The sequence below is a fragment of the Neophocaena asiaeorientalis genome, unplaced genomic scaffold, assembly GCF_003031525.2.
Source record: "Neophocaena asiaeorientalis asiaeorientalis breed wild unplaced genomic scaffold, Neophocaena_asiaeorientalis_V1.1 scaffold694, whole genome shotgun sequence".
NCBI classification, from domain to species: domain Eukaryota; kingdom Metazoa; phylum Chordata; class Mammalia; order Artiodactyla; family Phocoenidae; genus Neophocaena; species Neophocaena asiaeorientalis.
In genome coordinates this window covers 619391-642249 of record NW_020174226.1, presented here as the reverse complement: position 1 = coordinate 642249, position 22859 = coordinate 619391, and the positions used below count along the sequence as shown (strand labels likewise).

The following is a 22859-nucleotide window of genomic DNA, read 5'->3' as shown; positions in this document are numbered from 1 at the left end:
ATTTATTTTTGTGTATGGTGTGAGGGAATGTTCTAATCTCATTGTTTTACATGCAGCTGTCTAGTTTTCCCAGCACCACTTGTTGAAGAGACTGTCTTTTCTCTATTGTATATTCCTTCCTCCTTTGTAGTAGATTAACTGGCCAGGGGTGTGTAGGTCTTTTTCTGGGCTCTCTGTTTTGCTCCATTGATCTCTGTATCTGTTTTTGTGCCAGTACCATGGTGTTTTGATTACTGTAGCTTTGTAGTATAGTCTGAAGTCTGGGAGGGTTATGTCCCCAGCTTTATCTTTTTTCTCAAGATTGCTTTTGCAATTTCAGGTCTTTTATGGTTCCATAAAATTTTAGAATTATATGTTCTAGTTCTGTGAAAAGTATCAAGGGTATTTTATAAAGATTTCATTAAATCTGTAGGTTGCATTTAGTAATATGGCCATTTTAATAATATTAATTTTTGCAGTCCAAGAGCTTTGGATATCTTGCCATTCCTTTGAATCACCTTCAATTTCCTTCATCAGTGTTTTATAGTTTTCAGAGTATAGGTCTGTCACCTCCTTGGTTAAGATTATTCCCAGGTGTTTTGTTTTGCTATTAATAATTCTTTTTTTCTTTCTTTTTTTTTAATTGAAGTATAGTTGATTTACAGTGTTGTGTTAGTTTCAGGTGTGCAGCAAAGTGATGCAGTTATACATACGTATATATCTATTTTTTTTCAGATTCTTTTCCCTTATAGGTTATTGCAGAATATTGAGTATAGTTCCCTGTGCTATGCAGTAGGTCCTTGTTGGTTATCTATTTTATATATAGTTGTGCATATATGTTAATCCCAAATTCCTAATTTATCCCTCCCCCCTTTCCCCTTTGATAACCATAAGTTTGTTTTCTATGTCTGTGGGTCTATTTCTATTTTGTATATAAGTTCATTAATACTATTTTTCCCCCAGGTATTTTTTTTGATGGATTTTAAATGGGATTTTTTTTTACTTCCTCTTCCTGATAGTTCATTATTAGTGTATAAACACACAACAGATTCCTGTATATTAATCTTGTATCCTACAACCTTGCTGAATTCATATTAGTTTTGACATGGAGACTTTGTTTCTTTATACAGAGTATCATGTCATCTGCAAATCGTGACAGTTTAACTACATTCCTGCCAATTTGAATGCCTTATATTTCTTTTTCCTGTCTAATTGCTGTGGCTATGACTACCAATACTATGATAAATAGAGTGGTAAGAGCGGGCATCCTTGTCTTGTTCCTGAATTTAGAGGAAAGGCTTTCAGCTTTCCACCACTGAGTATTATGTTGGTTGTAGATTGGTTGTAAGTGAGCTTTATTGTGTGAGTTATGTTCTCCCTCTATAGCCTGTTGATGAGGGTTTTTATCAGGAACGGATGTTGAATTTTGTGAAATGCTTTTTCTGCATCTATTGAGATGATCATGTGATTTTTATCTTCCTTATAATCAACTTTTGAAAGTTCTCAAGATCGTTTATGTTATCTTTTTCTAATCATGTCTTCCAAACTGAGTGTGCATCTGACACTTATAACACCTTTCAATATGGATGAGCCCCACCTCAGTAGCCATACACGGCTGGTGGACACCATATCTGACAGCTCAGGTGTAGTATAAACCCTCTCACCACCTAAATTATACCCCAAGGATGAATCATGTCCTTCATTCCAAACAGCGTTTCAAAAATCAGAACTTTGGGGCTATGAGTCATTTATATTTGTACTTATGTCTTCATTACATAGTAATAATGATTTCAAATCACTATGCATGTAAAGATAAAAGTGACCCAGGGAATAGTATCGATTCAACTCATGGAAATTCCAATCTCATGCGCATTTTTCCCATAGAGGACCCATGGCTGAACACTTTAAGGAAGCAAGTAAATGTATGGTTTGCCTGAATTATCTTGAAAACCCCATGTACCTGAAATGTGGATATGTCTGCTGCTTCCGGTGCCTCGATTCACTGCAGAAGGAGGTTGATGGGGGTGGTTTATTGTGCCCCAACTGCTCTGTGGTCTCACAGAAGAATGACCTCAGGCGCGCTCTCAAGCTCGGAGCTGTGGTTTCAAAGGTTAAGGAGTTAGAGCCCCAGCTGAGAGCTGTTCTCCAGATGAACCCAAGGATGCGGAAGTTCCAAGGTAAGACATCTATACAAACTGCCCTCAACCCATAAAGGGCCCTGGGAAAAGCACCTTTTCAAAAGCTCTCCAGTAAATAAGGGTACTAGCTGAATTCTGGCACCTGAAATTTCTATTCTTTCCAAGAAACCGTTGTTCTCACCTGTAAGTATAGATAAGAACTATCTGTTGACTTTATAAAAATTTTTATTGGGGTAGAGTTGATTTACAGCGTTGTGTTAGTTTCAGGTGGACAGCAAAGTGAATCAGTTATACATATACATATATCCACTCTTTTTTAGATTCTTTTCTCATGTAGGTCATTACAGAGCATTGAGTAAAGTTCCCTGTGCTATACAGGAGGTCCTTATTAGTTATGTTTTATATATAATAGTGTGTATGTGTCAATCCCAATCTCCCAATTTATCCCTCCCCCGCTTCCCCCTATCTGTAGATGTTTTTTTACATCTTTATTGGAGTATAATTGCTTTACAATGGTGTGTTAGTTTCTGCTTTATAACGAAGTGAATCAGTTATACATATACATATGTTCCCATATCTCTTCCCTCTTGCGTCTCCCTCCCTCCCACCCTCCCTATCCCACCCCTCTAGGTGGTCACAAAGCACCGAGTTGATCTCCCTGTGCTATGCGGCTGCTTCCCACCGGCTATCTATTTTACGTTTGGTAGTGTATGTATGTCCATGCCACTCTCTCACTTTGTCACAGCTTACCCTTCCCCCTCCCCACGTCCTCAAATCCATTCTCTAGTAGGTCTGTGTCTTTATTCCCGTCTTACCCCTAGGTTCTTCATGACATTTTTTTTTCTTAGATTCCATATATGTGTGTTAGCATACGGTATTTGTCTTTCTCCTTCTGACTTACTTCACTCTGTATGACAGACTCTAGGTCCATCCACCTCACTACAAATAACTCAATTTCATTTCTTTTTATGGCTGAGTAATATTCCATTGTATATATGTGCCACATCTTCTTTATCCATTCATCCGATGATGGGCACTTAGGTTGTTTCCATCTCCGGGCTATTGTAAATAGAGCTGCAATGAACATTTTGGTACATGACTCTTTTTGAATTTTGCTTTTCTCAGGGTATATGCCCAGTAGTGGGATTGCTGGGTCATATGGTAGTTCTATTTGTAGTTTTTTAAGGAACCTCCTTACTGTTCTCCATAGTGGCCGTACCAATTCACGTTCCCACCAGCAGTGCGAGAGTGTTCTACCTGTAGATTTTTAAGAAAAGATAATATTTAGGCCATGCCCTAGTCCTGTGCTATCCAATATTAGATACATTGGAATATTTCCAATGGCCACTGGCAGCTCCTGATCACTTGAAACGTGGTGATTGCCACAAGTAGAAATCAGATTTGGATATATTGGAGGATACGGAATGTATTGTTAAAATCAATTATACCTGATTGTTATTTTTAAACGTGAGAAAATTTAAAATCCACACGGGACTCTCATTGCGTTTCTTTGGGTGGCACTGCAACACAACATGGTTTTTCAAATTTGAGGATGTATAAGTTCCCTGACCATCCAGTTTAAATGTAGCTTCCTCTTCTTGAACGCTGGGCTGACCTGAGAATCTGGATTTCTGACTTGAGCTCCGGTGGTGCTGCTAGAGCAGGTTCATGGCCCACACTTTGAGTAACAGGCCCCTGCATCTAGTGAATCTGAACTCTTCAGGTAGCGAGGCCCAGAGATATGCACTGTTTAAAAGCCCCAGGTGGGGGCTTCCCTGGCGGTGCAGTGGTTGAGAGTCCGCCTGCCGATGCATGAAAAAAAAAAAAAAAAAAAAAGCCCCAGGTGATTCTGTGCACAGTGAGTGTGGACAAGGAATACCTAGAGCACAAGCCCCCCAGGGAAAAGGATGGTAAAAGTGCATGCGGTCGTGACTGTAGGTTTCAGTCCTGTTGCCGAGTCTGGACCTGAGCACTGCAGCCTGTGCTTCACTCCCTGACCTGGACCTAAGATGCCCGATTCAGGCTCAGAATTCTGAGCAAAGGGGAATTATCACAGCTTAGCTGCGTGTCTGATTCGGGATGCTAGGACAGACCTCCCAGGCTCACTGGAGAGTGCCACAGTCTCATCCTGTCGCCCATTCCCTGCCTCCTACGATGGGCCCTTGGGTGTGAACGGGGTGTGATGATTGTGCAATGATACACAATCCAGCCAGCAGTGTCATCAGGAAAGCAACCACTTGTTTTACTTCTTGAGTGAGTTTCCGTTTTGCTCCATGCAAACCTCTATTTATGATGGTGAAACCTGTCACAGAAACTTGACAAGCCTTCACAATTTCTCTCCAACGGTCAGGAAGTCTGAGCACCTCCCAAAGAACCATGTTATAAGGGAGCCGAGTGAAGTCATCGGCCTTTGGTCCAGAGGGTTTATTTCTGAGGCTCCTGAGGCTCTATGCACATGGTCACGTTAGGACAGGCAGGTCTATGCACCCATCCTCATCACAGGGTTAGTTGGAGATGTTGCCAAAACACACAGTACTTCTCCAGTTTACCTGGCCCGTGAGCACTGCCCCATCCAGTTCTGGGTCTAAGTTGCTACAAGATCCCAGCACATCGTTACCCAGGTCTATGGGAATCCCTTCCTCTGTCTTGACTTCCAGAGTTAACCCATCTTATCCAAAGACTCCTAGCATGTTTTCTTTATATTTTTCTATAGCTCCAGAGAATGAAAAAGAACTGGGATGCAATTGCCTATTCGACAACTCTAAACAAAGAAAGTAGATGCAAAAAGAAGAAAAAAAATAATACCTTACTATTTCAAAATTATTCTGCAATATGTTAAATCACCATCATTCAAATGTATATTTGATGTCTATATTTTGACAGTCTATGTCAACTGGAAATTTTTGAGAAAAATCAACACCCATGGACTCTTTTTTTCATGTATATCATGTACTGAAGAGAAGAAATATTTTAATCCAATAATCCAATTAATGTAAAGAAACACCAGTATGAATCAGAAAGACTAGTTCCATTTTAATCATTCATTCTGTACATGGAATTGGATCTAATCCAGGTCAGGGAATCTTCCCCAGGAACCTTCTGCTTAGGAAAGAAGTGTAGAGTTAAAGAAGTGAAAGTGAGTGAAACATTTGGGACTTTTCAGAAGCCGTGGATTGTAGTGTCTAGTGTATGTAATTGCTTGTTTTTCTTTCCACAGTGGATGTGACCTTGGATGTTGACACAGCCAACAAGTACCTCATCATTTCTGAGGACCTGAAAACTGTCCGTTGTGGGTTTTTCAAGCAGAAGAAGAGGTCCCGACCTGAGAGATTCAGCCGTACAACTTGTGTCCTGGGATTCCCTCTGTTCACCTCTGGCCGCCATTACTGGGAGGTGGACTTGGGGTCCAGCCAAGAATGGGATGTGGGCGTTTGCAAAGAATCTGTGCGTCGACGAGGGAAGACTCAACTGGCTCCAGATCTTGGCTTCTGGACTGTGAGTCTGAGAAATGGAGATGTCTTCTCTGCCCACACTGTGCCTTCCACTGTTCTCAAGGTGAGCCCCAGGTTACATCGAGTGGGGATTTTCCTGGATATGAATATTGGAATTGTTTCCTTTTATCACGTTGGTGATGGATCCCATATTTTTACATTCACTAAAGTTTCAGCTGGGGAGCCACTGCGTCCATTTTTTTCTCCTGCATATCCGACTGAAGATGATCAAAGCTTCCTGAGAATCTGTCCTTTGATGAGTCTAGGCACTGACGGTCCTCTGTGGAATCCAGGGCAAAGCAAATGAAACTCTGACTATGGAAACGTGGATAGGAAATTCTTGTGTACACATAGCCGTGGATGGGAATGTTCCTCTTTGCTACACATATGGTACAAACATGTAGCAGAAAATTATGGAACAATTCATGAATCATTAACACAAATTGTATTAGGGAAAATTACATTTCCAGAATTAGTGTTATGGACTTGTTTATTTCTGTTCCAATTATTATGTTCTTTCAGATCAATTTCCAAATGTTTTCTTTTAATTTCCCGTAAGCTTAACTTAGTGCATGATGGAGATTATAAACTAAAGTTCATTTGTGACTCTACAGATGCATTTTTCTACATATTATGGAAATAAGACATGTTTCAACGGTAAAAAAAAAAAATAGTGTACACGTATTCAGTTTCACTCAACAGCTGAAAAACACACGTTCATTTCAAGTGCACCTTGAACTCTACAGGCCGTATTCCATTTCTGTTGGACGTTGCCGGTCGTTCTCCAAACCCTTCTACCCCCAGCTGGACCCATCTGGCTATGGCAGGAGGCCTTGCAGAACCTGAGAAGTTGTTTTAGTCAACAGGGGACATTCACCGTCTTATGCAACATGTGAAGCCATGACGATTAAAAAAATGAAACCCTGTCATTTCTCCAGCTTTTGCGTAAAAATCAAAGTCAGTTTACTTCTCTCAGGACAGAGTATTCAGTCCATTGCCCCTAAATGCACACACACTGCCTGGCGCAGAGATGGCCTCAGACAACACTTGCTGAATTAATAAACGGCTCCATTCTGCAGACCTTGTCTCTCAAATACGCCTTTTGGAGAAATCTGAGACGTGAAGAAGAAATTCCATCAGAGTGGACTCACCTCAAGTCCACTAGGCTCTCCTGTGGCCTCCACCTGCTTCCACTGACCGCGCAGCTCTGGAGTGAGATTCCCCTGCAGGAGCTTTTATTGGAGATGGTTCCCATTTCCTCCTTATTCACATTCCACCTCCCCTCCTTTAATCCAGTCAAATTTTGATTTATTTCTGGAATACGTGACATTTTATTGAAGATAGGGAGGTGACCACAAACAAAGGAAAACCATTTATCCTGAGTCACTTTATTTCTGTTAATAGTGTTGAAATCACTTTCTAGGTCTCAGATGGAGCTGCTCCTACTTAGCGGTACCAGGTCAGCAGACTGAATCTAATGTAATTCTTGTCTCCCTGTAAGTGCCCCACTGGATCATAAACAGAACATATCCAGTCAGCCAATCTCTAATAGCCAAGCCACCTCTGGATGCTCTACTAATTTCCTTGCTTCTTTTCGCCCAAACAACCTTTTGTATGTGGCCCCAGCCAATCAAATATTCAATCAAATATTTTCTATTTTTTACTTCCTTGTTTTTTATTCTTTATTCTACTAAAGCCTCCTGCTCCTTCTGCCCTATTTTGCAATTCTTCGAATAGGGACCGTTTCAAAAATGTTAAAGCTTATAACCTAAAATACTTCCTTTAATCATTTTTAACCATATAGATGAAATATCGTTTTACTCTCATTCTGAGGTAGATCTGGACTATTATGACTGTTGATGACATTTGGACAAGGAAGGAAATTTTGACACCTGCTACAAAATGGGTGAACCTTGAACATATTGTGCTAAGTGAAATGGAGCCCATCTAAAATGAAAAATACACTATGATTCCACTTATAAGACACTTAAGGAGTCCAATTTATAAAGACAAAGAGTGGTGGTTGCCAGGGCCTGGGAATTGGTGCTAAAACAGTTATTGTTTACCGGTTACAGAGTTTCAGTTTTGCAAACAAGAAGAATTCTGGAGGCATAGTGATGGTTACACCACAACATGAATGTAGCTGATACCACTGGATTGTACACTTAAAATGGTTAAGGTGATACATTTCGTGTTTTGTGTATTTTGCTATGATTCTCTAAAAATAAAAAAACTGAATAAAATTAATAGCGGTGTGTGCAACAATATGAAGCATTTCAACCTACGTGTAATTGGAGTCATGGAAGTTGTAGTGAAAGAGAAAAGGACAGAGAAGTACCTGCTGAAAACTTCCCAATTTTAGCCAAAAAAAATTTCAATCTACTACTCCAAGAAGCTCAAGAAACCCTAAGTACAAAACCAAAGAAAACCATACCTAGACATTATCATACTCAAACTAATAAAAGGCCAAAGGTAAAGAGAAAATCTTAAATGTTGCAAGAGAATGATGACATATTTATAAGGTTGCATCTCTAAAACTACCAAAATTGACATTTTGGGCTAGAATACTTTTTGTGATGAGAGCTGGCCAGTGCCTTTTATGTTATTTTGCAAGGTTTCTGGGCTCTACCCTCTTATTTTCTCTTATTCTCCTGTTAACATCTACAGCGTCTGTAGTGATATCTCTGCTTCATTTCTTCTACTACAGGTAATGTGTTCGCTCTCTCCCCCACCTCTTTCTTACTGCAAATAAAAGTTTATCCAGGGCTTCCCTGGTGGCACAGTGGTTGAGAGTCCGCCTGCCGATGCAGGGGACACGGGTTCGTTTCCCGGTACGGGAAGATCCACATGCCGCGGAGCGGCTAGGCCCGTGAACCATGGCTGCTGAGCCTGCGCGTCCGGAGCCTGTGCTCCGCAATGGGAGAGGCCACAACAGTGAGAGGCCCGCGTACTGCAAAAAAAAAGAAGAATAAAAACATGAAGACATACTCAGAAACAAGACAGGAAAAGTAATTTCTCAGTGAAAACCCTGTTGGAAATCCATGGGGATGTGTGGCTGTCCCAGGTATTGGGAGCACTATGGACCTTCAGATGGGGTAGGTAGTGGGCAGTAGAAGTCCTACAAAGTTCAAGGAGTGGGCTTCCCTGGTGGCGCAGTGGTTGGGAGTCCACCTGCCAATGCAGGGGACATGGGTTCGGGCCCTGGTCTGGGAAGATCCCACATGCCGCGGAGCAACTAAGCCCGTGAGCCACAAATACTGAGCCTGCGTGTCTGGAGCCTGTGCTCCGCAACGGGAGAGGCCCACCCACTGCGATGTAGAGTGGCCCCCGCTCGCCGCAACTGGAGAAAGCTCTCGCACAGAAACGAAGACCCAACACAGCCAAAAATAAATAAATAATAAATTAATTAAAAAAAAAAAAAAAGTTCAAGGAGTTGCACGAGGGAAATTTTTATTATGGCATCAGATAATAAATATTTTAGGCTCGTGGGCCATGTGGTCTCTGGCACACCTACTTAATGTTGCCTTTGTAGGTGGAAGCTGCCATAGACAACATAAAGATGGGTGTGACTGGGTTCCAATAAAGCAGTCCAATAATTGTTCCAATAAAAGGCATCATCTTCCCATGGAAACACGTGGGCATGAGGAATACACAGTAATTTGAGGTGGGAAAGCTGACTTCAAAATGGTATATTTTCCAGATTAAGAAAAGACCTAAGGCCCTCAATAGGAAGAACCACGGAATGTAAACTCATTGGAACCAGACTCCTGGCCAAGATGGCCCTCAGTATTGTGAGGAGATGAAAAGCTCTGAAGAACACACCCAGCTGAAAATATAGGAAAAGTCACTGATGCACCCCTGAGTGTCTCTTTAATGCCCGAGGACAACTTTGGCTCTGAAGCATTGATTTTCCTCAGGGAACGCAGAAAACTTTTTCCACCTGCGGTCTGGCTGCTCATTAGGATCGTCTTTAACTGATTAAATCAATTGAGGACGATGATGATGGTTAGCGCTGGGGATAAAACCGGCTCCTCAAGGGAGACGCCCCCCACTCTCCATGCAGACAGTGTGGCCGAGACAGCAGATGATGGGATGGTGGCGTCTCTGTGGGGAGAGCAGGTCTGTGGACCGTGTCCCTGTAAGTGTAGACTCAAGAGCCTCTGACCCATCCTGCTCGACGCTTCCCCGCACAGAGCTTTGCAGCAGAGACCAGGCAGGTGAGTGCTTCCTTACGTTCAGTCTCAGGGAGAAAACAAACGGGAGAGAGGAAGTCTCCAAGAGGAGAGGACCTTGGAGCTGTGTTTGTGCGCTAACATTGGGCAGGACACATGCTGACCTTGCCTCGCTCTGAGCAAACAAACCCATGATCTGGTTGGATGGAGCTGTGATCTAGGGAGCATAGGGTGGGTTTCTAGTGGGGTCATATGAGGATTCACTGGACGTGAACTTCAAGTCAGGACTTTTACTAAGAAAAGTTTTAAAATGAGATTCATTGGGGCTACAGTAAAACCTAGCATCCTGGAGTGCCAGAGAATTTGCTGGTAATTATAATTCAGAGGAGAGCTCAGAATAAATAAACTTGTGTATTTCCTCCCTCAGTTGTTGGAGATGCTGTGGAATAGGGGTAGGTGAGGCTCCCAGGAAGCTCCCTGTGTCCAGACACTGTGGGCTGAGTATCTATTAGTCAATAAGGGGAATAGGACTTGTCTTCACCTAGCTCTCAACGTATTAGGAAGACAGAGGAAAAAGGAGTATAACATCGACAACAAAAGTATGAGTTTTGTTTTGAGACTAAAAGAGTGACTTGGTCACAGTGATTGAGGATGGCCATCAGGTGTCTATGAGCAGGTGAAATCAGCTGGGCTGGCGTCTGAGGAGGAGTGAGGCAATTGAAGTGGGGAATTCCAGGAAGAAAGGAGAATGTGAATTGCTGTGATGAAAGTAAAACGTGATTCTTGTTTTTTTAAGGGAAATAAATTCAGCTGGACTTAGTGAGAAAAAGGAGGAGAGGACCATATAGGTGCAAAATGCAGTTAGTTTCCTGACCCTGAATGTTATCATCCCTCGCATTCCTGCCAGTGGTAAGTAATGAAATGAATGTTTTCTCTTCAGAAAACCAACTCTTGGTTTCGTCGACCTTTTCTATTGTTCCTCTGGTTTCTATTTCACTTATTTCTGCTCTGGTCTTTGTTATTTACTTCCTTCTGCTAACTTTGGGCTTAGTTTGTTCTTTTTAGTTTTGTGATGTATAAAGTTTGAGCGCTTTTCTTTTTTTTTTCTTTTGAAGAAAATGTTACTTTTATTTTTGAATTTTAGGAAAATTCTTCTCATCAGTAATCAGAAATTACTTATTTCGGTCATTAGAGACAATGCATGTAATATAACGTTATACTGCTACCCACAGAACCTTAATCTTATTTAGAAAAGTTAGCATTACTGTGACTTTTTTCTTTCTGGAATCCTTTTCAGAAAACTGATTAATTCCCTCGAAGGATGTTTTGTATTATACTGACTAATTCGTGTTATGCTGAAAAACTACATTTCAAAAAAATGTTCGTAGTTGAAAATAATCCCAGCTATTACTGTACTGATCAGTTGTATCCGGTATATTCTTGTTATGCTGTGGGTCTCCAGAACTTTTCCATCTTTACAAAGCTGATCTCTATACCCTTTAAAAAACAAGTTGTTCTTTTTCCTCTCTCCCCAGCCACTGGTGTCCACCATTTTACGTTGATGTTCTATATATACCTGATGACCTTAGGTACCACATGTGTGTGGAATTCTAAAGCATTTGTGTGTGTGATGGGCTTATATCACTGGCATATTGTCCTCAAGTTTCAACCGTGTCGTTTCATGTGACAGGAGTTCCCTTTAAAGGCTGAATAATATTTCACGGAGGGTTTACACCATATTTTATTTACCCATTCATCTGAAGATCAACATTTGGGTTGTTTCTGCCTCTTCACTATTGGAAATAGTGCTGCTATGAACGTGCGTTTGCAAATGGCTCTTCAAGTATTTGCTTTCTGTTATTTTGGATATGTACCTGGTATTTGGATGACCTGGTCGTATGGTAGTTCTAGTTTCGATTTTTTGAGGATCTGCCATATGTCTCCTGTAGGGGTTGCTGCATTTTATAAACTTAGCAACAGTGCACAAGTGTTTGAATTTCTCCTGATCCTCAAAAAACGGTTGTTATTTTCTGGCTTTTTTCAAGGGTAATTATATTAATTTGGGTAAGATGATATCTTATTTCGGTTCCCTTTTGCATTTCTCTAAAGATTTAGTAATCTTAAGCGCCTTCTCATATTCTGGTTGGCCATTTGTATATCATCTTTAGAGAAGTGTCTATTTAAAGTCGTTTGCTCATTTGTTAATCAGATTATTTGTTTTTAGTTAAGTTGCAGGAGTTCTTTACATATTTTAGATATTAACACCTTATCAGATATGTGATAAGTTATATTTCGCTCTGTTGATTGTATCCTTTGATTCATAGCAGTTTTGAGTTTGATGTAGTCTCATTTGTCTATTTTTGCTTTTGCTGCCTGTGCTTTTCATGTCATATCCAAGAAATCGATTTTAAATCCAACATCAAGAATTTTTCAGCCATTATTTTCTTATAGGGGTTTGATAGTTTGGCACTGTGTGTTTAAACTTTTAATATATTTTGAATTAATTTGTATATGGTGTAAGTGTCCAGCTTCTTCATTATGTATGTGGATATCCAACTGGACCAGCATTATTTGTTGAAGAGACTCTATTTCACCACTGAGAGATATGGGCACCCTAGTCGGAAATCATTTGCTCGTATAAATGCGGTGGGGTATCTCTGGGGTCACTAGTCTTCTCCATTGGCCTGTATATCTGTCTTGCTATCAGTACCACATTATTTTCATTAATAATTTTTTGCGGTAAGTTTTGAAATCAGGAATTGTAAGACCACAAACTTCGTTCTTTTGTAAGATTGCTTTGAACATTCAAGGGTCCCTAGAAATTCCTTATGAATTTTAAGGTAGATTTTTCTATTTCTGAACAAAAAAATGTTGGGATTTTAATAGGATTTGCACAGAATCTGTAAATAGCTTTAGACAGTATTGACATCTTAACAATACTAAGGGCTTCCCTGGTGGCACAGTTGTTAAGAATCCGCCTGCCAGTTCAGGAGCCACAGGTTCGAGCCCTGGTCTGGGAAGATCCCACATGCCGCGGGGCAACTAAGCCCGTGCGCTACAACTACTGAGCCTGCGCTCTAGAGCCTGCGCGCCACAACTACTGAGCCCTCGTGCCACAACTACTGAAGCCCGCACACCTAGAGCCCATGCTCCGCAACAAAGAGAAGCCACTGCAATGAGAAGCACGTGCACCGCAACGAAGAGTAGCCCCCGCTCGCCACAACTAGAGAAAGCCTACACACGGCAGAGAAGACCCAAAGCAGCCAAAAATAAAAATAAATTTTTAAAAAAATTAAAAAAAAACAACAATAGTAAGTCCTCCAATCCATGAATACAGGATATCTTTCCATGTATTTGTGTTTTCTTTAGTGTTTTCCATCAATGTTTTTAAATTTTTAGTGTACAAGTCTTTCTCTTCCTTGGTTAGGTTTATTCCTCAGAATTTAATCTTTTGATGGTATTGTAAATGGAATTCTTTTTTTTTAAATTTTATTTATTTATGGCTGTGTTGGGTCTTCGTTTCTGTGCGAGGGCTTTCTCTGGTTGCGGCAAGCAGGGTACACTCTTCATCGCGGTGTGCCGGCCTCTCACTATCGCGGCCTCTCTTGTTGCAGAGCACAGGCTCCAGACGCGCAGGCTCAGTAATCATGGCTCACGGGCCTAGTTGCTCCGTGGCACATGGGATCTTCCCGGACCAGGGCTCGAACCCGTGTCCCCTGTACTGGCAGGCAGATTCTCAACCACTGCGCCACCAGGGAAGCCCTGTGAATGGAATTCTTAATTTCCTTTACATATTGTTCATTTAACCTGAAGTTTTATATTTTTATAAAACTTCCTTGTTTCATTAATTTATAAAAGGCAGCCTCCTGTTTCAGATTCTCCTATTTCCTAGATCCAGAACACCATCACCTAGAGGTGCCTGGCGTCCTCATTTTCGTTTCTCTTCCTTTCCTTCCACTCATTGATGTGGGTATTTTCTAAGTCATCTGGTGTGTTTCTGCATTTCTCTCAGAAGGAATTAATCTGTGAGTAAGTGTTTTCAGTGTGTCCATGAGAGGATGGAGCCTCCTGCGTTGCCATCATGGTGACATCACCCAATACATTCTCTTTTTTTTTAACATCTTTATTGGACTATAATTGCTTTACAATGTTGTGTTAGTTTCTGCTGTATAACAAAGTGAATGAGCTATACGTATACATATATCCCCTCCCTCTTATTTCTATTATTAGTTTTTTGAGGAGCTTCCATACTGTTCTCTATAGTGGCTGTATCAATTTACATTCCCACCAACAGTGCAAGAGGGTTCCCTTTTCTCCACACCCTCTCCAGCATTTATTGTTTGTAGATTTTTTTGATGATGGCCATTCTGAACAGTGTGAGATGATACTTCATTGTGGCTTTGATTTGCATTTCTCTAATGATTAGTGATGCTGAGCATCCTTTTATGTGTTTGTTGGCAATCTGTATTATATCTTCTCTGGAGAAATGTCTGTTTAGGTCTTCTGCCCATTTTTGCATTGGGTTGTTTGTTTTTTTGATATTGAGCTGCATGAGCTGCTTGTATATTTTGGAGATTAATCCTTTGTCAGTTGCTTCATTTGCAAATATTTTCTCCCATTCTGAGGGTTGTCTTTTTGTCCTGTTTATGGTTTCCTTTGCTGTGCAAAAGCTTTGAAGTTTCATAAGGGCCCATTTGTTTATTTTTGTTTTTATTTCCATTTCTCTAGGAGGTGGATCAAAAAGGATCTTGCTGTGATTTATGTCATAGAGTGTTCTGCCTATGTTTTCCTCTAAGAATTTTATAGTGTCTGGCCTTACATTTAGGTCTTTTAACCATTTTGAGTTTATTTTTGTGTATGGCATTAGGGAGTGTTCTAATGTCATTCTTTTACATGTAGTTGTCCAGTTTTCCCAGCACCACTTACTAAAGAGGCTGTCTTTTCTCTGTTGTATATTCTTGCCTCCTTTATCCAAGATAAGGTGATCATATGTGTGTGGGTTTATCTCTGGGCTTTCTATCCTGTTCCATTGATCTATATTCCTGTTTTTGTGCCAGTACCATACTTTCTTTTCTTCCGTTTTTCTTTCTCAATATTGCTTTGGCTGTTTGGGGTCTTTTGTGTTTCCATACAAATTGTGAAATTTTTTGTCCTAGTTCTGTGAAAAAAAGGCCATCGGTAGTTTGATAGGGATTGCATTGAATCTGTAGATTGCTTTGGGTAGTATAGTCGTTTTCACAATGTTGATTCTTCCAGTCCAAGAACATGGTATATCGCTCCATCTGTTTGTATCGTCTTTAATTTCTTCCATCAGTGTCTTATAATTTTCTGCATACAGGTCTTCTGTCTCCTTAGGTAGGTTTATTCCTAGGGTATTTTATTCTTTTTGTTGCAATGGTAAATGGGAGTGTTTCCTTAATTTCTCTTTCAGATTTTTCATCATTAGTATATAGGAATGCCAGAGATTTCTGTGCATTAATTTTGTATCCTGCTACTTTACCAAATTCATTGATTAGCTCTAGTAGTTTTCTGGCGGCATCTTTAGGATTCTCTATGTATAGTATCATGTCATCTGCAAACAGTGACAGTTTTACTTCTTCTTTTCCAATTTGGATTCCTTTTATTTCTTGTTCTTCTCTGATTGCTATGGCTAAAACTTCCAAAACTATGTTGAAAAATAGTGGTGAGAGTGGGCAACCTCGTCTTCTTTCTGGTCTTAGTTGAAATGGTTTCAGTTTTCACCACTGAGAATGATGTTGGCTGTGGGTTTGTCATATGTGTCCTTTATTATGTTGAGGTAAGTTCCCTCTATGCCTACTTTCTGCAGGGTTTTTATCATAAATGGGTGTTGAATTTTGTCGAAAGCTTTTTCTGCATCTATTGAGATGATCATACGGTTTTTCTCCTTCAATTTGTTAACATGGTTTATCACATTGATTTGCGTATATTGAAGAATCTTTGCATTCTTGTGATAAACCCCACTTATCATGGTGTTTGATCCTTTTACTGTGCTGTTGGATTCTGTTTGCTAGTATTTTGTTGAGGATTTTTGCATCTGTGTTCATCAGTGATATTGGCCTGTAGTTTTCTTTCTTTGTGACATCTTTGTTTTTTTTTTCTTCTTCTGGGACCTCTATAATTCAAATACTGGTGCATTTAATGTTGTCCCAGAGGTCTCTGAGATTGTCCTCAATTCTTTTCATTCTTTTTTTCTTTTTTCTGCTCTGTGGTAGTAGTTATTTCCACTATTTTATCTTCCAGGTCACTTATCCATTCTTCTGCCTCAGTTTTTCTGCTATTGATTCCTTCTGGAGAATTTTTAATTTCATTTATTGTATTGTTCATCATTGTTTGTTTGCTCTTTAGTTCTTCTAAGTCCTTGTTAAACGTTTCTTGTATTTTCTCCATTCTAGTTCCAAGATTTTGGATCATCTTTACTGTTGTTACTCTGAATTCTTTTTCAGGTAGACTGCCTATTTCCTCTTCATTTGTTTGGTCTGGTGGGTTTTTGCCTTGCTCCTTCATCTGCTGTGTATTTCTCTGTCTTCTCATTTTGCTTAACTTACTGTGTTTGGGGTCTCCATTTCACAGGCTGCAGGTTCGTAGTTCCCATTGTTTTTGGTGTCTGCCTCCAATGGGTAAGCTTGGTTCAGTGGGTTGTGTAGGCTTCCTGGTGGAGGGGACTAGTGCCTCTGTTCTGGTGGATGAAGCTGGATCTTGTCTTTCTGGTGGGCAGGACCGGGTCTGGTGGTGTGTTTGGGGGTACCTGTGACCTTATTATGATTTTAGGCAGGCTGTCTACTAATGGGTGAGGTTGTGTTCCTGTCTTGCTAGTTGTTTGGCATGGAGTGTCCAGCACTGTAGCTTGCTGGTCGTTGAGGGGAGCTGGGTCTTAGCGTTGAGATGGAGATCTCTGGGAGAGCTTTCCCCGTTTGATATTACATGGGGCCGGGAGGTCTCTGGTGGACCAGTGTCTGGACTTCGGCTCTCCCACCTCAGAGACTCAGGCCTGACACCCGGCCAGAGCACCAAGACCTGTTCTTTAGGAATTCTGGGGGTATTTCTGTTCTTTGTTTTCTTTCTTTCAGGTATGTTTTTTTTCTCACTTAGTTGCAGTGAAATTTCCAGGAATGAAGCAATAGGCAGGTGAATGGTCTCCAATTCGAAGCCAGGCATTTGTCAAGCTCTTGCTAGTTCTTGTTTTCCTGGCTTCCCTGGAGGGAGAACCAGGAGGTGGTGCTGGGCTCTGTCCCTACTGCTTCCCCATGCAGACTGGTGCACACACGTCCTCTCTCTTGGAGGGGCAGCCTGTGAACACACGTCCCCGTCTGGGGGCATGTAGGGCCGTGGTATGGACCGTCTGTGTAGTTCTCACTCTGTCCGGTCTGCCATAGATCGGCTGCTTCACCCTCTCCTGACGGCCTCAAATGCTTCCCTTCCAGTTATGAAGGGATCTTCATAGTCCTTTCTGGAGTCCAGGGTCTTCTGCTAGTTTTCAGCCGGTATTCTGTGAGAACTGTTGCATCTATAGATGTATTCCTGCTGCAAGTGTAGAGAGAGATGAACTCCATGTCCACCTGCTCCTCTTCCATCTTGAATCCCGATACATTCTTGAAATATTCAGGATGATCATGAATTCTAAGAGGGGTAGAGTACGTTCTTTGTCTCCTGTCAATTATTCATGTACTCAGTACATTTTATTTAACACCTATTATGTGCCAACAGTGCTGTTGAACAAGACAGACGTGGTTCCTAAGTTCACGGACCTTACATGAAGGGGGAGAACAGGGCATATTGATACAGGTGAAGAGTAATAAGTACAAAATAATAATGGTGAAAGTTATAACTGACGTCAGGTGTATGTTCTCCAGGTAAAGCCATTTCTCTGGAGTATGATGGTGTCTTTCTTTCTCAGGAGAAGAAAAGAGTGAGAATCCCTTCCCAATGTTGGTTATGTAAGAAGGCTGCTGATGTCAGCGCCAGCACAGCCTCCTTTCTGCTTCAGGCCACTTTGAAGCCCTCTCCATGTCTTTTCAGAAAGATGTCCTAAGAACTGCAAACCAGGCAGCTCTGAGAAACCACATATCTTATACAGATAGCGGTTGGGTCTCCGGGCAATGTCATCATTTTCTTCCACAGCGTCTCTCCAATCTTGCTTGGCCACAAGCAGAGGCCCACCCGCATGGCTGTGGCTAACTTCCTGGTTCCTCTCACCTCTGGGATTCCCCCACAAAGTGGCAGCTTTTGTTTCAAGGAACTCCCTGTCCAGTCTTGGGTTTAAATTTGTATATTATATAAAGAGAGTGGCTCGCAGCACCACCCTGTGCTCCACCTGTATCCTGAGCACCTATCAGTCCTTCACCCTCATCCCCAGGGGAGGGGAGTGGAGTGGATGATGCTCAGAAGTAGAGCCCCCAAGGTCATTGGTCCTTCCTGTTGCACCTGCTGGATGCTTAGGGTCTTAATGAATATCTTTGTTTCTGTGACAGTCACTGGTCCACAGTACATGGGAAATGAAACCGACAACCAAGGGTAGTGGTTCTGTTCATCCTCCAGTCCCTTTGCAGACATTGTCATCCTGTGGTCCACCTCTGACGCCATGTTTATTGGCCTTATGATCTGGTCCAGTGGCTACATGGTGCTTCTCCTGCACAGACAGCACAGGAGAGTGCCGTATATTCACACCCCCACCGGCTACCACAGATGTCCCCCGGAGACCAGAGCCACCCACACCATCCTAATGCTGGTGGTCACCTTTGTCAACTTTTACATGCTAAATTCCATTTTCGTTTTTTCTACCACTACTTTTATAGATTCTCGTCTGTGGTTAATGCAGGGCATTCATATTTTGGCTTTATGTTTCCCCACTTTTACCCCCTTCCTGTTGATCCTTAGGGATCCTAGAACTCCTAGGGTCTGCTTGGGAGTTGTTGAAATCACGGTTGAAATGTTAAATGTGTATGTCAGCTTCTATAACATCCACAATTACATTTAGTCATCATTTACCAGTTACCCATTGTTATAAACTTTGTTATAAAACATGCATAACTTCATACTTATGATTTTAACCATCCTTAAGTGTATAATGCAGTGACATTAAACACATTCACAATGCGTACAGCCATCACCACTTCCTATACCCAAGACTTGGTATCATTAAAAGAATCACTCGCCCTTCTCTCAGCCCAAAGGGCCCTCTATTCTACTCACTGTCTCTATGGATTGCCTGTTCCAGGTACTTCATATAAGTGAAGTCATATAGTATTTGTCCTTCTGCATCTACCTTGTCTCTCTAACTGAAATGTTTTCAAAGTTGTCCCACCTTGTAGCAGATATCAAACTTGCGCTTTTATGGCTGAAATCTAGTCCATTCTATGTACATAAAAGATTTCATTTATTCATTCAGTCGCTGATGGACACTTGCGTTGTTTTCATCTTTTGGCTATTGTGAATAGTGCTGGTATGAACATGGGTGTGCAAGTATCTGTCAAATCCCTGCTTTCAGTTTTGTTGGAATATATACCTAGGAGAAATTGCTGTGTCATATGGTATCTCTATGTTTAACCTTTTGAGAAATCGCCAAACTTTTCCACAGCTGCTGCAATATTTTATATTTCCACCAGCAATGAACAAGCATTCCAGTTTCTCCACATCTTCTGCAATACTTGTTATTTTCCATTTCTTGACTATATCCATCCTAGCGGGTGTGAGGTGGTATCTCACTTTTTTTTTTTTTAACATCTTTACTGGAGTATAATTGCTTTACATTGTTGTGTTAGTTTCTGCTGTATAACAAAGTGAATGAGCTATACATATACATATATCCCCATGTCCCCTCCCTCTTGTGTCTCCCTCCCACCCTCCCTATCCCACCCCTGTAGGTGGTCACAAAGCACCGAGCTGAGCTCCCTGTGCTATGCGGCTGCTTCCCACTAGCTATCTATTTTACATTTGGTAGTGTAGATATGTCCGTGCTACTCTCTCACTTCGTCCCAGCTTACCCTTCCCCCTCCCCACGTTCTCAAGTCCATTCTCTACGTCTGCATCTTTATTCCTGTCCTGCCCCTAGGTTCTTCAGAACCATTATTTTTTTAGATTCCATATATACGTGTTAGCATATGGCATTTTGTTTTTCTCTGACTTACTTCACTCTATGACAGACTCTAGGTCCATCCACCTCACTACAAATAACTCAATTTCATTTCTTTTTATGGCTGAGTAATATTCCATTGTATATGTGTGCCACATCTTCTTTATCCATTCATCTGTCGATGGACACTTGGGTTGCTTCCATGTCCTGGCTATTGTAAATAGTGGTGCAATGAACATTGTCTCACTGTGTTTTGATTTGCATTTCCCCAATGGCTAATGATGTTGAGCATCTTTTCAAGTATTTACTGGCAGTTTATCTTTGGAAAAATGTCTATTCAAGTCCTTGCACGTTTTTGTATGGGGTTGTTTTTTTAATAGTATATTTTATTTTTGGCTGCATTGGGTCTTTGCTACCGTGCATGGGCTTTCTCTAGTTGCGGCGAGTGGGGGCTACTCTTTGTTGCAGTGCACAGGCTTGTCATTGCGGTGGCTTCTCTTGTTGTGGAGCACGGGCTCTAGGCACCTGGGCTTCAGTAGTTGTGGCACGTGGGCTTAGCTGCTCTGGTGTGGGATCTTCCCAGACCAGGGCTCAAACCCATGTCCCCTACATTGGCAGGTGGATTCTTAACCACTGCACCACCAGGGAAGTCCCAACCCTGGGGTTGGTTTTGTTGTTAGCTTCTCAGAGTATTTTATATATTTTGGATATTAAATCCTTTTCAGTATAAGATTCACAAATATTTTCTACCAGTCAGTAGTTTGCTGCTATGGGCGGGGTGGGAGTGGGGGGGGGGGTGGGGGGGCGCAGTTCTTTAGAGACTGGTGAGTCTGTCACTGTAGGTGTGCCATCCAGGGAAAGGGGATATGAGTGGAGATTAAACTACATCCATCATGGTGCCATTTTTAGTATTTGTCTTCTGTTTAATTTGTCTTCTTATTTAATTCTCAAATAATCGTCATTTGCCTTTATAATGATTGAAGTTAATGAGGCTTAATCAGGTTTGCCTGCGTGATTGAAGTGAGGCGATTTGAAGTCATCAGTTGGAACATTCCGAAAGGCAACACGGAAGCAATTCTGCCATAGTCCTATCGTGAACCTCTCCCCCATTGTTTATTACCCCTTTGAATGTGTCGGGTTAACTGCTACACGGTCCCCTCCCCCCCATATATGCACTAACACCAAACTGTTCCCAGCCAGGGTACAATTATCATTTAAAAATTCTCCAGGGGAAGGGGCTGCGAGGGGGTGTGTAGATGAAACTAGATCTCCTGGATGTAAACGATGGTTGAGGGTAGACACGAGTTCCCCAGCTGTGGGGGAGGGGGGGGCAAGTGATGACCCTGTTATCTACAGTTTTGTGTGCTTGAAAACGTCCATTAAAATCGTATTTTAAGAGCAAACGTTAAATAGTACTCTTGGAAATTATAAGTGTTCGAACAGAAGTAAACTGATGTGGATGAAACAAAGAATTCGCCCTAGAAGTAGAATAAGAGCAGGAAGACACACTCAATAGGAAACGAAAGACAGCAAGAAGAACTTGCTGAAAAGCTCTTGGGAAACCTATGGTTGTCCCGGGGGTTGGGGGCCCTGTGGGCTTTCAGCTGGTATGGTTGGTGGGCACTGGAATTCCCGCAAAGTACAAGGAGTTGCTGGGAGCAAGCTTTTTCTCAGTCAGGTAGTAAATACTTTAGGCCGGAGGGTCTCTATGACACCTATTTAACGCTGCCTTTGTATGTAGAAGCTGCCCTAGACAACGGGTGTGGCTGCATGCCAGTAAAACTTTACACAGTGAGCGTCCCTTCCCACCCTCCGACCACAGGCACAGACCCCTGAATTGGGGCATCAGCTGACGTGTGTGGGTTTCACTCCCGCACAGTAAAGGTCTGGTTACACCGACTCAAAGCAGGAATGAGGGCGTTGGTTCCAGTGTGGCAGGAGACGGACGGGCGTTCTGCAGAAAGCAGACCGTTCTGAAAAGTATTTCTGCTTTAAAGGAAACGTGGGGCAAAGGCAGAGTCTGGCTGAGGCTGAGTCTGGGCCTGAACTGGAGTTTCCGTGTGAGAAAAATTAAGACGGGGTGAGACTGAAACCCTGTGAGCTTGTGCAGCGCAGGGCGGTCAGTACGGACGTGCACCTGCGTGAGAAGGGGGCATCTGCAGGAGCAGGTAGGAGCGAGGGTGCAGGTGAGTGTGGGGACGGGCCGAGGGCGTACGTGCAGACGGGCCACGGGACCAGGGTGCCTGGGAGAGGAAGTGTGTCCAGCGCTGGCGCCCAGCTGCCCTGCGTCGCCTCCGCGCCCGCCGCCCTCGGTCTCTGGCGCCACCTGCTGGCCACAGGCCCACAAGCCGCTCCCCGACCCTAAACCACAACAGCCCTGGGTGGGGGGCTTGTCCCTTCAACCCCCCTGGACACAGACGCCCGGTTGGAGGCGCACGCACAACGGCCCGGGCGGCGGGCGTGAACCACCAGGAAGGGACGGGTCACTACAGACCAAACGCTCTGGCCTACGAGGCGGGCGCCCTCAGGCGGCAGCTCCCACTGAGAGATGGTGGCCGGAACACTCTGGAAAGCATGATACATGAGGAGACCCAAGGTTCTGGAGCTCCCGTGTACTTCACGCTGTAAGGAACGAAAAGGAGGACGCCCGGGAGGTGATGCTGCCTCATGGGCACGTGGCTGCCCGGGTTGTGGTGGTCTCTCCTCGTTTTGACGAATAAGGAAACCACCAGAAAGATTGCAGTCTCTAACCTCTAATCCTTCCACTAGTGGAAATCGAAGTCCCACATTCCCGTCATTGCCTTGCTCTGCATTTTTTAAGATTAGGTGGCGGGCAGGCTCTGCGGCATCACGCCCAGTGAAACAGAGGGTCTGGCTCGTGTCTGGAGGGGGAGGGTCCTCGGGGACCCCAGGGGCTGCAACGGGAAGGCTCAGGAGCCCGAGAGTCAGGAGCAGGGATCAGGATGGCCCCCAGGAATGGCACCCCTGC

General features: G+C 42.6%; 2 protein-coding genes across 2 annotated transcripts in view; both read left to right on the top strand.

Annotated features, from left to right (window-relative positions):
* Window positions 1–1870: 1870 nt before the first annotated feature.
* RFPL4A (ret finger protein like 4A) lies at window positions 1871–5915 on the top strand. Its single transcript, XM_024755217.1, has 2 exons — window positions 1871–2156; window positions 5335–5915. Exons 1-2 carry the CDS (start codon window positions 1871–1873, stop codon window positions 5913–5915), a joined length of 867 nt encoding a protein of 288 aa, XP_024610985.1.
* Window positions 5916–9604: 3689 nt separating this feature from the next.
* Window positions 9605–22859, top strand: part of LOC112406437 (vomeronasal type-1 receptor 4-like) — a 14210-nt gene continuing 955 nt past the window's right edge. Inside the window, 5 exon segments of the mRNA XM_024755216.1 lie at window positions 9605–9727; window positions 17876–18004; window positions 18006–18164; window positions 18167–18738; window positions 22288–22494. Coding sequence (XP_024610984.1) covers window positions 9605–9727; window positions 17876–18004; window positions 18006–18164; window positions 18167–18738; window positions 22288–22494 — 1190 coding nt within the window.